Source organism: Akebia trifoliata, chromosome 5 (genome assembly GCF_017979445.1).
Source record: "Akebia trifoliata isolate Shusen 1 chromosome 5, ASM1797944v1, whole genome shotgun sequence".
NCBI lineage: Eukaryota > Viridiplantae > Streptophyta > Magnoliopsida > Ranunculales > Lardizabalaceae > Akebia > Akebia trifoliata.
This window is the reverse complement of record NC_141379.1, coordinates 33,936,454-33,953,214: the sequence shown is the minus strand read 5'-3', so window position 1 is coordinate 33,953,214 and position 16,761 is coordinate 33,936,454. Positions and strand designations below refer to the sequence as shown.

Sequence of the window (16,761 nt, the reverse complement as noted above, 5' to 3'; positions counted from 1 at the left end):
ACCCTATAAAAGTACATTGCAAAGTAGGGGATCACTGTACTCAGCCATGGCCATATCGGTGAGGTTGCTGTACGTTATCTTGCCCGACGATGATTGATCATACAAACCTTCCAATAAAGGATAATTGATTCTATAAGGATCGAAGCGAAACCCTAAAAAAGATCTCCACAGAAGAAAAAAAATAAAAAAATGGCAGCTCTCCTTAGAGCTCTTAAAAACCGATCTTTCTATGCGCATTCACCATCTCCATCGTCTCCTCTAACCTTCATTTCTAGATTTGTAAGTTAATCTGCAACTCTCTGGACTTCAAATTCATGAACTGTTCGATCTCTTATGCTTTTCTGTAACTAATTCTCTAGTTTAATTTTTTGTTAGTGTTGGGGGAAGATCATTGATTTATTGACACTAGTTTTTTAATATTTTCCCCCTATTGATCGTTCTTCAATCTATGAACTTTGTTTTGTTAGTTTGGTTTGGTCTTATATAATAGAGGCTATTTTGTTTGATTTGGAAGGAAACAATCCGAATAGTTTTCGAGCCAAGGATTTTATAAGTATAAAACTGAAATATGCGTGGAAAATCACTCTCGACTTAGAACACATAATCATATTTGAGGCTTCTATGATTAAATCCATGGGGTCGGCGGATAAAAGTAATATGAACCCACCAATACTACAAAAATTCGAAGGTGTTAGTGGCGCGGAAAGTTAAGCCCATGTCTTTTTGGGGTCATAACAAGCAGATTATTGATCTCCAGTCCACCTTTGATATATATATATATATATATATATATATATATATCTCGAACCTTTTCTGAAATTCTTACAGTTGTTTCATGTTAGTTCGACATAGTTTTCCAATTCACACTTTGGATTTGATACATTTGAAATGTTAGGATCCAAAAATTGATAAACTCTTATGTTATAGTTATTGCGTTATTTTGGGTCTGCTTCATGTATTATTCATTCTTTCTCTTTTTTCTCCATGTTCCATGTAGGTAAGTACATTGGTGTTGGGTGAACATGAAGGTGGTTATGTCAAACCATCATCTTTGAGTGCAGTATCAGCAGCAGGGGCTATTAATGGAGACAATTCCATTTGCATGTTATTGGCGGGATCAGGTCCATCCCTTCAAGAAGCTGCTTCACATGCTGCCTCAAGTCATCCATTAATTTCTCAGGTAGTTTTCTTTTTATTCTACTACTGAATGAATTATTTTGATACTTGCATCTTTTTTTTTATATATTTTTAATAAGTATAAATTTATTAAAAAAGAAGGAAAAAAATTGGAAGCTGAGATAGTGCCCCAAAATCTCCATAACCACTACCTCTGGAGTTCTCTCCTCTCCCTGAAACACCCTTTTGTTTCTCTCTTTCCACAAACTCAACACACAACAAAAGGAAGAATAGCCCACAAATTTATTTTCCTGTTGGAGAAATTGTTTGCAAGGGTTCATTCCAATGTGCTTTTCATCTTGTCTAACAATATTTAAATGTATCTGCTGGTTTTCTTTTTAAAGAAATTTGTAGTTTTCTAATATTTGTTAATTGCTCTTTCGTTTGTAGGTGCTTGTGGCAGATTTGGATAAATTCACGCATCCTCTCGCAGAACCTTGGTCTGAACTAGTCCACTTGGTTCAAAAGAAAGGTGGCTATTCACACATTATTGCTGCTTCAAGTTCATTCGGGAAAAATATACTACCACGAGCAGCTGCTCTTTTAGATGTTTCTCCTGTTACTGATGTCATCGAAATTTCTGGACCTCAATTATTTGTTAGGTACTTTTTAACACTTGTTCTCTATATGAAATGAAATATTTCATTACATTTTGGACAGTTTTTTATTTCAAAACTCACAAGTCAGTGCTAGTTTCTGCTATTATTTTGAACACTAATGCCGATTTAGTTGCCCATGATCTTATCTTTTTGTCGTTTTATTTTGATAGGTAGTAGGATAAGTGGTTTTTTTTTTTTTAACTTGGATTGGACATAAGGTTCATTTCTTTCTGGCAGGCCAATTTACGCTGGAAATGCTCTTTGTACTGTCCGATATGCTGGTACCGATCCTTGTATGTTGACCATCAGGTCCACATCATTCCCTGTAACCTGTATTTCATCTGATTCGAAATCAGATGCGGCTCCAATCTCCCAGGTTGATCTCTCAACCTTTAGTGAAGGTCTGTTTGTCTTTCACTAAATCAACTTGTTCCTAGCACCAAAACGAAAGAACAAAAATTCATCCTTGCTTGGTACATCAATTAGCAGCTCTGCAAAATATATATAATCTCTCTCTCTCTCTCTCTCTCTCTCTCTCTATATATATATATATATATATATATATATATATATGGTCGATTTAGTATAGAAATTAGTTTTGGTCATATATTTTACATGCTTCGATTCAGTTGGGGAAGTTGTTTTATGTGCCTAATTAACAGTTTAGAGTATTTGCTGGTCCTAACAATGTTGGTAAGGTGTTCATTACATGTTTTTTTTTTTTTCCGCCATAAACAGATACTCTTGGCAAATCCAGATATCTAAACCACACATCTCAGGATACAGAACGGCCAGATCTAGGAAGTGCACGAGTGGTAGTAACGGGTGGTCGGGCATTGAAAAGTGCTGAGAACTTTAAACTAATAGAGAGTCTCGCAGAAAAACTTGGTGCAGCTGGTATGTGCTTAATGAATCTTCTGATTGATGCAAGTTCATTGATTTTCTTTTCATGTTTTTATTGCATCATCAAATACTTTGCCAGAATTTCATGGTTTCCTGGATACTTGAAAATTTAGAATACTAAGCTCTTCACTTTAATCCACATGAGTCTGGGTGGACGTTAGATGACTCTCTTCTTGTTTTACTACTGTAATGTAATTTGAATTTACTTTTGTTTGCTTAGTTGGTGCTACTCGGGCTGCTGTTGATGCGGGTTTTGTTCCTAATGAGCTTCAGGTAACAGCTCCAATAACTTATTCTTACTTTTAAATCCTGTAAATAGCTCTTTTGTACAATCTCATGGGACAATATTCTTTTCAGAAGATCATATTCTAGTTATCGCCAGTTGCGTGGGCCAAAGGGAAAAGGCTTTTATTCTAACTAGAAAAATATGATTTTTTTGTAATCCTTTTTTTTAATTTTTGGGTTGTCCTTACTGAATTATTATTTTTTACTTATTCCTCTTCATGTGCATGGGAAAGCAATCTCATCACTTACAAAAACTATGGTTTGACATACTGCCTGATAACACAAAAAGGAGGATCCACGGTATCTATCACCATTAAGTGGTCTGATTGGTTTTTGTTCTGTTCCTTTTTTAGGTTGGCCAAACTGGAAAGATTGTTGCTCCGGAGTTGTACATGGCATTTGGGGTTTCAGGAGCCATCCAACATTTGGCAGGCATGAGAGATTCCAAGGTCATTGTGGCTGTAAATAAAGATGCAGATGCACCCATATTCCAGGTGATTATTAACTTTATGTGTTCAGACACGTATTAGGGTTTTTTTTTAATACTCGAACTTCATTTAGAAAACTTCACAAGAAAACATTGGTTTCGGTTTAGTTTTGCTTTTAAGAAGTAACTGTTTAGACAATTTGCATTTGCATTTTGGCTTACTTATTGCCTTGTAAAATGTTTCTTGAATTGCAGGTAGCAGATTATGGGCTTGTAGGTGATCTATTTGAGGTAATACCCGAGTTGCTAGAGAAGCTTCCCGACAAAAAGTAGGATCTGTTTATTCATAGTTTTGTGGTGGACAAGACTGCTCAATGCGCCATAGTAAACTGGAAAGTTTAATTTTTATAGCAATAAGAAGCATTTGTGCTGATCATTCCTTTGCTGCTCCATCAAGATTAGTTGTTTCAACTGTCAAATAGGACACAACAATGTATTTCAGACTCAAATGCTACCACCTAGTTTTTGGGTTTCTTATCTGTTCATGCATGGCTGGTGTTTGGAGGTGGGGTCATGGTAGTAAGTTTTGTGCTGTCTAACTGAAATATCCCCCATTTTGGTAGAAACGAAACATGAAACATTGAAAGATATAAGATTTGGGAATAATTTAGAATGTTTGATAGAGACAGTTGATGTTTTATCTTGATCGAGATGTTGCTTCAAGATTGGGATTTTAAACCTTATGTGGGGCTTCGATTGATCACCGTTCTACTTTGTTGATAATTTTAGGTGGAGTTCAAAACGATTGATTTCTTGTAGGAAAAACAAGTATTTTTGGCAGAAAATAAAATATGATGGATATCTTTAGCATGTCAGATTTACCCTAAGGTTTAACATCTATTTTCAGATAAGGGAAACCTGTTGATGCTCTTAACCCTTATTTGCATAGATGAATTTTTCGGAGAGCCAAACAAAAAAAAAAAAAAATTGAAAATTAAACTTCCACTGTCTTTGATGTGGGTGACTTCACTTGTAAAATGTGTAGAAAAAAAATATATGAATATGTTAAATTGTTGCTACATTGCCGTTAGTTTATGTAATTTATAAGATCGATCAAATTTTGCAATCTTATATGCTAGATTTTCTTGATTCATATCATAGGAATGCTGAACATTTTAAAATCCGTTGAGAACTTAATGTGTAAAAAATTACCAAGGAAGTTAGTCTAGAACAACTCTTCTCTAAAATAGAGACCGATCCGAATTGCTCTGAATCAGTTTTTTTACTCAAATAGAGAACTTAATTAAGCTAATATTCATGGAGAAAGACCCAAAATTGCATTTCACCTTTTATAAACCATTTTAAGAGTGTAAAACACTTTAAAAAGGGGGAATGAAAATGAAGAAAAGGGTAAAACTTTTGGTCAAGTTATGTAATTAGTTATGATCTTGAAATATTTATCGTCTAAAAATTTTAACGAATTTAACTTCATATCCACTTGATTTTAAAATATCAGTTATGTAATTTTAATAATATAAAAATACGTAAATTCACACTAGAAAAATTTTTACATAGACAAAAAAAACTTATCTAGGAATGTAAATATTTCAAAATCTTATTTGATTCTTGAATTTGACCAAAAAAATTATTTGATCTTGTGAACACCCAAAAACAAAATTTAATGCAGATGATAGAGAAAAATGAAAAGACAACAAATATGGTTCATTGTTAGGCGAATAATTTATCATAATAATACAACTTTCATTATTTAAGTAAAATATTTAAAATTTCTTTTACATAATTCATTAAGACAAGGAACTTAAAGTTTGGAGAAAAAAAAAATCATCCTAATTTAGTCTGAGTCAAACAAGCTAAAAAATTGGTGAAATATATTTGATGGAACGAGGACAATTTGAATCACGGATGAAGTAGTTGGCATGTTGGGTTTTTAGTAGTAAATTGATTGTCAAGTGAAAACCTTATTGATTTAAGAGATTTCTAAAGCTCAAATCAAAAGTTCTCACATTGAAATAGTTTATTAATTTAATTCAAAATGGAGAAGATGTTGTTCCTTACTGCTCAACTATAAGAACCATTGTCATTTTATTCATCCTTAGTTGGTATGATTTATTGAATCGATCGAAAATGTTTGCGAACTTCTAAGCTTGATATTCTTGATTTATATTGTTATATTACCGACCATTTTAAGATCCATTATGATTTCTAGAACATAATGCGTAGAAAGAAAAAAGAAAAAAAAAACATATTAACGATACCAGCTTGGTTCAACGTATACTACCAATAAATCAAAAGGTCTAGTAAGAAAAACGATTTGATGAGTAGTAATTAAATATCATAACTTTATTGCATTTGAATATAATTGATTCTTTTTTTTTTTAAAGGAAAATTATTAATGATACCGATTGATTCAGTGTACACAACCAAGGAATCAAAGGAACACAACTAAGAAGAAAGATTTGATGAGTTACAAATTCTTACAAAAATCTTTCGATATTAAGTATCCTATCTTAGCCACATTAAAAGATAACTAATTGTTCATGAATTTTTTTTTTATATATGAGCATACTATTGTAACATGTTGCCTAAGCATTTGAGAGTTGTTATTCCTCCATTTGATAGAGATGAAACTTTTATTCCCAATTTGCTTTTCCTTATTTTATTGATAGTTGTTTATGGCATTTCACGTTTCTGTTTTAGGATAGAAACAAAAATTGGGTTGTCTGTGCATTTCGATTCGGATAATTCACCCCTTCATTGTGATAACTGCATGTCTATCGCCCATCCAGTACAAGGCGGTTGTGGTAATCCGCTCCTGGAGGTAGCACGACACGGGGTGAGAGGTTTAGTCCCACATGGTCTAGGAGTGCGGTGCTTAAAATATTCATAAGAGACCAACCGACCCTATATACACTATGTGAAAATACCCAAATATCGACGGTCAAAAATCGTCGATCATATAAATTTTTATAAATTTGACAGTAATAGACCGTTGAATAAAATATTTTCGACAGCTATAAGCCGTCGAATAATATATTTTCGACGGTTTAAGACCGTCGAATCTGGGTTCTTACCATACTTTCGACAATCAGAACTTTTATGTGACAAAATGCTTTTGTTTTCAACCTATACCTGTGAAAAAAATCACACATTCATATCCACATCCACATTCACATTCCATTCCATCTATTCACATCCGATCCATACCAATTTGCATTCAATTCATAGTATAAAGAATAATAAGATTTTAAAAAAAAATTATTTATATAAGTCAAAATTTTAATTCACATATTGGAAGAATGGATGAAATCATGTTCACATACATCAATGTAATGAAGTCTTACAAAAAAAAAAAAAAATCCCACTTTCAATTGGACATGTCATCCCATTTCTCCTTTGTCATGAGACAACTTATATCTGATGGAAAGCATCTCCTGACTGACCATTCAATATTCTACATTTCCATCCATATTTATGTACATGTCAGCACTAAGATGGGTATTTCCATCTTCTGTGAATATGAGATTGAGAGCGTGCTGTTGGCAGAAACTATTTTTTAATCTATCAGCAGAGCGTTGGAGTCGTCTCTTCCATTCTCTTTGCTCAGGATGACGGTTCTGCGTATCTGCAGCAGCCCTTAAACCTCCAGCAGTGGCCGATGAGGCAAATGCATGTCTCTTCACAAGAAGAGCAAAAGACTATGTCTGCTTCGTAGCCCAAATGACAAGCTCAGATGCATATGCTGTCTCCTTACCAAAAACAGCAGAAGAATCACTAGCGGCTTGAGCAATGGCTGAGAAAACTAGCTGTGAGAGGGCAGCAGTATATGCTCCTCCATATGAAGTGCTTGATGGACGAAGACTTCGCATGTTATATTGAAACCTTTGGAAACAGCAGCAATTCATGAGCACGGGGACCGTCTCCAAGTCTTTTAAGAGCTGAAACAGCAGCCCGAAGTTCAAGACCACAGGTAGAAGGTGATTCTCTAGCACTTCCATGGCTGTGAGCTTATTGCCTGCATCATCAGGACAGGTCCCTGAGTAGCCGTTTACTGCAACATCTACACCAGTAGAAAATGGTCCATCAAGGGAAGGAAATGAGTGCTTCTCCATGGCAATAGGTGAACCATCAAAACTAAAATCACCAGCATTGTGAGGATCGAAGCATGGATAAGACTCCCGACAAAAGAGATACAGACTTTCAGAGTTGCTGATAAAATTGTCCTTGGGATTGGGAGGCGTATCCTCCTTACTTTCACCTTCAACTTCCATATCAGAATCACATCTATCACCACTGTTTATAAGCTCCATGCATTGGAAGTTATCATTGATGGCTATATCAGGCAGTTGGGTCACGGAATTGCTATCCATCTGGCATGATATCTCAAAAAACTGTGTGTCACGTACAGGAAGAGATATAGGCTCACCAAAATTCACAGGAAGTCACGTACCATGTTCTGTCCAAGAGGTGCCTTGAGAGCAAGTTGATCAAAGGTCAAACATTCACCACCAGCTTTCTCAATTCTAGCTCTAGCTCTCTCTGTAAACCTCAGAGCAGTCACCCTCATTGCAGGTACATCATAAACTCGGGTGTCGTCGGTAACACAACCAACAACCACAGCAATCTTGTTTCCCTGTAGAAAAAAAAGAAAAGAATGGCACATTTAGAGACACAAAATCATAGCAGGTAGGAAATGAAAAAGTGCAAATAGTGAGGAACTATCAGTAGGTGGTTTATATTTCAAGGTATCTGAAATTAATAATTTTCCCTTTGATGGATAAAAGCAAAAATAATTTAGTTTGGTGCAAGATATTACCCCCTAAGGATCCATTGTTGTACAATTGGATTCTTGATGGCAACCAAAAAAATTAGAAGTTAGAAATACTTCAATATAAAAACTAAAAGGACCTCTTCAGGTTTGGCGTAAAGAAACATACAAGTAATATCCAGACGAAAGCTCATTATAGTTAGCTGGTTGAGATCAATAAACCTGGAAAGTTCTAGAGCTGATACGTTGCCTATTCATGTTTTTAGCTAGAGTGGAGTACGTTCCTATTGTTAATTCTCCATGATGACCTCGGGAAAGAGGCTTTACACTATGATCGACATAATTGGTCATTCTTCGGAAATGACTTTTGACCATGGGTCTGTCAGTGTCTCCTCTAGAACGTTGGCATCTATCTTGGTTTAAACATAAATAACTTTATCAATTATAGTGATGTTTTGTATTTAGATTGTTGAACCTAGCCTGGAATTTGTGTGTTCATGAGCTTCTACCAAAGGCTATTGCCACAAAATACACCTCAACCCCCCTCCCAACAATCCTTTCTCTTGAAATGAAAGGTGACTGCCAACATTGAAACAAGGCCACTATTAAAAAAAAAGAAAGCACCAACATAAATTGAAAAAGTAAAGCAAGTGAAACCAAATTGAAGCAACAAAAGAGCAATGGATGAGTAGGACTAGCTCAATGCCTCTACTCATTAATAGCAAAATTAACAATCAAAAATTACAAACTTACAATCAACATGCATTAGATATGATCATGACAACTTGATACACTTTAGCATGAAAAACAAAGACTAAACAAAATTAATCAAATTATTAAAAAAAAACCCTAAAAACAAGGGAAAATTGATGAATGATGAATAAGGAGAAGAAATAAGAGACAGTACTTACTGGAACTGAACCAATCAAATGGATATCTCAATTTGAGCTTCGAAAATAGTTGGCAGAGAAGAGAAGATAAAGGATTTGAGCTTAATTTCTTCGATTTGAGCTTCAGTTCTTGGAAGACGCAGATGACAACGAGATCAAGAGGATTTGAGCTTAATTCGAAGAAGAGATCAACAATTTTATTAATCGATCGATCGAATAAGTGAGTGAGAGATCAAAAACAGAGAGAGGAGAGATCAAGAGATCCAGACAGACTGATCGAGAGGAGAGAGGAGAGAATGTAGAGAGGAGAGAGAAGAGAGACTTAATTACAGAGTGATCGAGAGAGATTTAAAAAGAGAGAAGAGATCGAGAGAGACTAACAGCCTGATCGAGAGGAGAGAGGAGAGACTGTAGAGAGAAGACATGAAAAACAGAACGAGGAGAGTTCGTTAAACGGGTCGGGTAAAACGATGAAAGAAATTCGATGGGCTAAGCCTGTCGAATTGTTTGATGGGCTTTAAACGTGGGCTATGGGCCGACGAACTACAAACAACGGGTTAGAGCCGTCGAATTTAATGCTACAGTAGCGCCGAAATGTTACTGTTTTGACGCAATGATAGTACCAAGGTTTTTTAGGGTAAAAGTCCAAGAACAAAACCTTGAATTCATAACTCAGGGATAATATTGGTACTATGTGAGCCGGGACGTGACAGTGGTCCACATGCAAATAATTTTGCTAAAGATCTAATCAAGATTTAGTTCCTGAACCTTGTGATTTTGAATTTTAATTACTTTTTTCCTTGTAATATTTTGTTTTATTTTATGGGAAGAAAGTTATATAATCCCTCCACACTTGTAACAAATCAATGAAAATCTTCTAAATAAAATACTCCTAGGCTCCCATGAATCTATGTTGCATTTAAATTAGCTTTATGGTATTTATCCATACTTATTATCTTTAATGTTGGTAACTTTGTTTCGATCAAGCTGATGCATTGTAATTTATTGTATAGAAGTCGAAACTGACGGGACTAGTTGAGAACCAAGGGGGTTCACCGATAATGAACTCGACAATCATGAATTCGGTTTCACTCTATCAACTGATGAAGATGTGTTTGAGAAGGAGATCAATAACTTGGATTATCTATCTTGGAGACGTTGAAATCGTCTTATTCTCAAACACAAAATAGTATGACGAGAGAGCTCATGTTGATGAATCGGGAAATATTTAACTTGCCTTTTTAACTTGTATTTAAATGGTTAGAAATTAGAATCATGTGTTTTTTCCATGAGTCAATCTGTTCATAACTATTCTAATCAACAAAATCGTTCGATCCAATCTTAAACGCTCAAAGATAATAATCTAGTATATCAAATATACACCTTATGGGATACAACATATTGATTCTCTAACATGTTTATTAAGTTCAACCAAAACTTGTTAACTTCGTTTCGTTTTCGAGTCGTGTTCGTGTGTTGTGTTAAGAATTGCCACTCCTAAATTTATAGGAGTATAAAATGATTGTTTTATTCGAGGATATAAACTTGACTAAAAATCAAGAGAGAAGAATTAATTAAAATTGCATTTTAATTTTCATCATTTTTTAGGGGATATAACATGATTCATGTAGTCGGATGGTTGAGCATAATTGATTAAAAAAAAAAGGGAAACTTATTAATGATGTACAATAGAAACAAATCATTACTGTTATGTGGAAAAAGATTTGATTAGAAAGCTCAAATCAAAATTATCTCATTGAAAAGGTTTATTAATCTAATTCAAAATGAAGAAAATAATGTTTCTTACCGCTTAACTATATAAGCAACATTCGAGAATTTCAATGCTTGATATTCTAGATTCATTATATTAATTAGTAAGCATCATAAGATCCAATATAATTTCTAGAACATAAAATGTGAGGAAAATATATATAAAAAAAGTTGTGCTGGAGTAAATTGAAATGTACATCGTGGGGAACATTTCTGACATGGATGTGTGTTAAAATCTTAGATGCTTTTCATTGAGATTCGAGTGAGATCTCGATGAAAGCATCTATGGTTTTGATACACATCCACGTAAAAATGTCTCTCACGAAGTACATTTTAAAGTTACTTCAACATTATCCATAAAAAAATTAAAAGAAAAATAAAATAAAAGAAAAAGGAAACTCAGTAATGATACAAGCTTGGTTCACCATATACTACCAATAAATCAATGGGGCTACTAAGAAAAATGATTTGATGAGTGGTAAAATGTAACAAAAATCTTTTTTAATTAAGTATTGTATATTTATTGCATTTAAATATAATTAATTATTTGGAAAAGAAAAAAAAAAGGAAAAATAATAATGACCTCACCAAAAAAAAAATCTCCAAATATTAAGTATGGGAAGTGTTCGGAGGCCTTAAAGAGAGCCAAACATTTTTCAAAATAGGGGTTACAAGTTTCAGAATGGGATGAGGTTTTGTGAGGATGATCTCTATGGTGAAGAGATCACCCTCACAAAAATCAGCTCATTCCGAAACTTCTAACCCTAGTTTACAAGTTAAAGAATCGTAGATTGTCCGTTTTTTGTAAACCACTTTTGATGGGGTTAGAAGTTTCGGAATCGGCTGATTTTTGTTGAGGATGATCTTCTCATCACAGAGATCATCCTCTCAAAAATTCAACCCGTTCCGAAACTTCTAACTTATACATTGAAAAATGTTTTCAATTTGGTTTTCTCTTACTGATTGTTGTTCATGGCATTTCATACCATCCTCATATGATACAAATGAAAACCGGGGTAAATAATTTGATCTACATGATAAGGATTATCCTATGGAATCCACGATTACTGTTATGTCGAAGATCGAAATATGAAGTTATTTCCAACCCGGCGATTCAGATCAATCCTAAATCATCTTGTGGTTTGGCACTTCGGCTCCTTACGTACATAATATATCTTCATGGGATTCTTTTATTTGTTTTTGTATGATTTTATTTTTATTTTGGAAGGACAATCCTACATATGTGAAAACCTATCTAATCTCTCATAATCTATATGTATGCAATATAATCTCTCTCCCATCTCAACTTGTAAAACATTTTGTAAAAGAGTCATGATAATATGATGCCCTCCTTTGACCCACGCTCTCATTACAGAATCGTAGATCAATTGCCTCGGACGTCAGAAAATCATTACACTTTGTAAAAATCTTATTCAATAATTAATACAATCTATCTCTCTAACTCACTCTAATCTAACCTTAATTTAGAGAAATTCTAATTTTGCAGAAATCAAACTTTCTAGGTTATGTTTGGTAACACTACTAAAGTCTAAAGTCTGGAAACATCTGAAGTTTGAAATTAAGAATTAGACTCCCGTTCAAAATTTCTAAATTTCGATTCTGACATTTGAAATTTGACACAAAACAAATGGAAACATCAGTTTTGAAGTTTGAATTTTAAAGGTGGACCACCCTCATTCAGAGTTCAAAAATGTTACTAGACAAGCACTTGATCAATTAATAATTAAGGGAGAAAAATAGATTCATTGATTTAATCGAATATGTTCCACACCACATCAAGTCCAAGAAGCATGGAAAGAGAAGTTACCCCTCCTCCAAATCCACTAAAATGGATTCTAAAATCTATATCTACTCAAAATTGAACAAAACCCAATTACAGAAACCCATTAATAACATCAACCCACTTATAGAAGCATCATAAAACCCACACCAAAGAATCGATTGATTCTCCCCCTTCAAAGATCATCCGCCATCCTTAAATATTCTCCAATACCGCCTGATGAAGCACCACAATTTGACATCATAAAACACAACCACCCCATCACTTGCCAGAGTATTCTATGTAATTCTCCCCAATTTTTTAACTAAAAACCTCTCAGTCTCTCCCCAAAATCATTTGTCTTCAAGTTCTTCAACTATACAACTAATCATAACTTGCCCCCACTATAAGAAAATCCTAGCTCCGCCCTTGCATACAGCCCTTAGCCAAACCGCATCAATTTGCCAATAAAGGGGAGGAGAAGATGTCTCCCTAAGATCTCATTTTTAACATATTAAAGATCAAAATACTCTGGTTCAGATCATCCAAACACATATACAAATTAATTTCATATTTTGATAATTTATTACTTATTAGATCTAAATAAATAATTAATTACGATGGACAGCACACCAAGAAAGAGTCATGATGAATGCACGTGGTCTTGATATACGGTTGACGTAGCAAGGGCACAAAATCATAAATTATTTTCATTGGGATACGGAAGAAAAAGATGTGCGATTTTATCCATTTGCCAGGTCAATCGTTTGCCCCACCACATAACAAGTTATTCATCACGAAACTCATTAGCTATTTCAATGGGCCCACACACAAAAATTTCATACACTCACGGACGCACACTTATTCCCCCATGACGTAACAACTTAGCTCACCTTGTACTCATCATACCACGACCTGTTGCATCCATTATTAGTCGTTAACAAATTCCTTAAATATTTCAAGGCCCGCATAAAAATCACATATGTTGACAAACACATGCTTAGTAGCTGTTTGTTTTCACTTATTTTTAATAATTAATGCTGAAAAAAAAAATTAACATTTTTTTGCCAAATTAACATGTTTGTTTACTCCATATTTTAGTATTTATAATTGAAAAATAAATGAAAAAAATTAAGTGATTATGTCCCATGGATACTTATATAACCACCCCACAAATTAATATGGCAACTCATACCATAATCGAATTGTTTTATCTTATTTGAGTTAAAAGTTTCAAAATAAGTTGATTTCTACTGAGGATGATCTCTACAATGAAAAGATCATCATCATCATCAAAAATTAGTCTATCACGAAACTTTTAATCCTATCAAAACAAATTCAAGAACAATAAATTGTCCATTTTTTTTATTTGTAAACAGATTTTGATGTGGTTAGAAGTTTCGGAATAGACTGATTTTTTGTGTGTATGATCTCTAAACCATATAGATTATCCTCACAAAAATTCGACTCATTCCAAAACATTTAACTCATATAAAACAAAATAAAAAATTTGGCTATAGTGTGGATTGCCCTTATTAATTCGTAGGATTATTTTATAATTACCTATCCTTCATTTCCATCGAAAATTATTCATCTAAAATTAAGTTCTTTCATCTTTGAAATAAGATGAAGGGATGCTCCAATTTTTATTACGAGAGAAAAGATCATGCGTGTTGTATGAACATATTTAAATTTGGATGAAAAAATTATTATATTGTAATTTAAATTTTAGGTGCAATGAATTGTGAACTTAATTTAAAATATCAAAATATATTATCTTTTATATTTATGGTCTTTTTATTATGTGTGATATGATGTTAAAACAGTTAAATAGAATATATTGTGATTGAAAAGAATAATATAACTATTTTTATCAACTTTCACTAATAATTAATAAATAATATTTTATGATTAATATACTTAATTTAAATCAATTTAGCACAATTCAAACAGGTAAACAAACAACATTCTCAGCACTTAAATTCAACGTTTATACAATTTCAACAATTATAATCTTTCAACATTTATTTGCTCAATTTAACAAGCGGCTACTTACTCTCACATAGCACACCAACTTAGGTCAAGCTTGACACATACATTACCTTTCATAATCAAAGACATAAGACACAATAATTTAAAACAGCCCACGTGTCCCATTGTTGGAATCTATCCAAAACTCATCCCCTCGGATACTTTCTTGAAAGCTGGCCTTGATGATATATCCTCCCACCATGCCTTAACGTGGGGCCTACTATTAATCAAATAATCCCACTCACTCTTCATCAGATAGTGAGTGTATGATAGATGATGCAGATCAGCAATACTGTAGAAATCCCCAGCTAAGTATTTGGTGTTACTCAGCCGAGCCTCATAAACGTCCAACACTTTTCCAAGCTTCTCCACGTGAGCCTCAATAACCGCCTTATCTGGAGACTTGCCATAAAGAGGCGCCACGAAGGTCTGATAAACAATTGGACTGATTGCTGGGTTGAATTGTTGGGATTCAACTTCTAACCAAACTCCCACCAATGCAGCTTCCTTGATGTTTCCGTGCCGTAGTAGATCCGTGCCTTGATCCTTGTACTTGTGACTCACATAAGTCGTAATTGCTCGAGATTCTGTCCGATAAAAGATTAATGGTGAAGATGAGAAATTTTGACGGTCAAAATCTTTTCTAGGTGCGGGTGTATTAACGTCGGTAGAACTTAGTTAAAATTAGAATAATGCTTAAGTAACATTACGAAGAATCATAAAAATGCTAGTATCTATGATTCCAGCACACATACGTGTCAGTCAATGTCCCCCACAACTGTTAATGCTAATCTTAAAAGTCAGAAACTAACCGAAAAGTGTGAAGTCATCGTCTTCCAATACCGGTATCTGACCAAACGGCTGGAAAAAAGGCGAAATATATAGTTGAGAAATAAAAAACGCTGAAAATAAGATGAAATTTTTTTTTTGAAAATGAATTTTTTTTTTTTTTTTACAGAAAATAATCTGACCATCCCATGTGACACACTCAATCGTCTACCTGATGCGACAGGTTCAGCAATCGTAAATCTGTGCTTCTCAGTATACACGGTTCCCTTGAAATACACTTTTTTTTATGGGAAAGTGCAATTGTGTATATCGAGGAATACAGATCTACGTTTTCCGAACTTACTTGCTAATCGATTGAGTGTGCCACGTGGGGTAGTCAGATTAACACGAATGAAATAGAAAGAGGGGATCGTACGTTCTTGGAGAGGAAAGAAGGCTGCTTGTGTTCACCGATAAAGAGATTAAGGACGATAAGTTCGAAATCAACGCCCTTCTCGTTAAGACACACCATGACACGTGACGTGCAGGTGGACATGGGTTTCCCATATAGCTTAATACCCATAATATCAAGGAGGTAGAGACACAAACACACAGTGTGTGAAAGAGAGAGAGAGAATTGTGATACAGAAATGGAGGCTTGGAAATATCAATTTATAGAGCTGTATCAGCTTTGCTACTTTATTTTCTATATTTTGTATATAAAAAAAAAGTAATGGTAACCTGACTACCACACGTGTCACATTCAATCGACTCTCCTAATGTGATAAATTCGGGACCAGTAAGGCCCTGTCTTGATGTACCTTTCCACGCAAGAGCAGAAGTCATCTTGATGTACCTTTCCACGCAAGAGCAGAAGTCAAATCTCTCCCTGCAAGAGCAAGTAGGGGTGCACATGATTCAGATTGGTTCGGATTTTGATAAAATTGAAACTGAACTAAACATGATCGATTTTATAAATTTGAAATCGAACCAATCCAAACCAACATTGGTTCGGATTAGTATGAATCGATTTCCGATCCTCATACTTTTAAAATAGAAAAACTAGTATTTTTTCTTTCAAAAGGGAAACCCTTTTGATCAGATCATAAATAATACATATTTTTAAAATGAAAATGATTTTATGATTAAATTTTGACTGAAATCTGTATAAATTGAAAATTAGAGTAAAGCTCAATATGACTAAAAAAAATTACAATTTTAAAATTGGTATATTTGATGGATTAGTGAGGAAAATAATCCATAAATGATAGATTAACAAATCCAAGTCTAGGTTCGTATAATATATTGCATATAATAAGCACGACATAAAGGTTTTCGTAAAAAAA

At 34.0% G+C, this 16,761-nt stretch overlaps 2 protein-coding genes across 2 annotated transcripts; one reads left to right on the top strand and one right to left on the bottom strand.

Annotated features, from left to right (window-relative positions):
- The first annotated feature begins 4 nt into the window (after positions 1 to 4).
- On the top strand, positions 5 to 4,074 carry ETFALPHA (electron transfer flavoprotein alpha). The gene is made up of 8 exons (XM_086444092.1): positions 5 to 279; positions 998 to 1,180; positions 1,567 to 1,778; positions 2,013 to 2,176; positions 2,514 to 2,672; positions 2,899 to 2,951; positions 3,317 to 3,457; positions 3,646 to 4,074. Exons 1-8 carry the CDS (start codon positions 190 to 192, stop codon positions 3,721 to 3,723), a joined length of 1,080 nt encoding a protein of 359 aa, XP_086300218.1. The 5' UTR covers positions 5 to 189; the 3' UTR covers positions 3,724 to 4,074.
- A 10,496-nt stretch (positions 4,075 to 14,570) lies between these two features.
- LOC147402434 (glutathione S-transferase F13-like) lies at positions 14,571 to 16,104 on the bottom strand. Its single transcript, XM_086444091.1, has 3 exons — positions 15,852 to 16,104; positions 15,460 to 15,508; positions 14,571 to 15,234 (listed from the first exon to the last, which is right to left on the bottom strand). The coding sequence occupies exons 1-3, from the start codon at positions 15,996 to 15,998 to the stop codon at positions 14,783 to 14,785; spliced, it is 648 nt and encodes a 215-aa protein (XP_086300217.1). The 5' UTR covers positions 15,999 to 16,104; the 3' UTR covers positions 14,571 to 14,782.
- Positions 16,105 to 16,761: the final 657 nt, after the last annotated feature.

Coding starts and splice junctions, on each gene's coding strand:
- ETFALPHA (XM_086444092.1), top strand. CDS start 190: ATGGCAGCTCTCCTTAGAGCTCTTAAAAACCGATCTTTCTATGCGCAT. Junction 280..997: donor TAACCTTCATTTCTAGATTT/GTAAGTTAATCT, acceptor TGTTCCATGTAG/GTAAGTACATTGGTGTTGGG. Junction 2,177..2,513: donor TCTCTCAACCTTTAGTGAAG/GTCTGTTTGTCT, acceptor CGCCATAAACAG/ATACTCTTGGCAAATCCAGA.
- LOC147402434 (XM_086444091.1), bottom strand. CDS start 15,998: ATGGGTATTAAGCTATATGGGAAACCCATGTCCACCTGCACGTCACGT. Junction 15,509..15,851: donor CTTCTTTCCTCTCCAAGAAC/GTACGATCCCCT, acceptor CCTTTTTTCCAG/CCGTTTGGTCAGATACCGGT. Junction 15,235..15,459: donor CGATGACTTCACACTTTTCG/GTTAGTTTCTGA, acceptor TTTATCGGACAG/AATCTCGAGCAATTACGACT.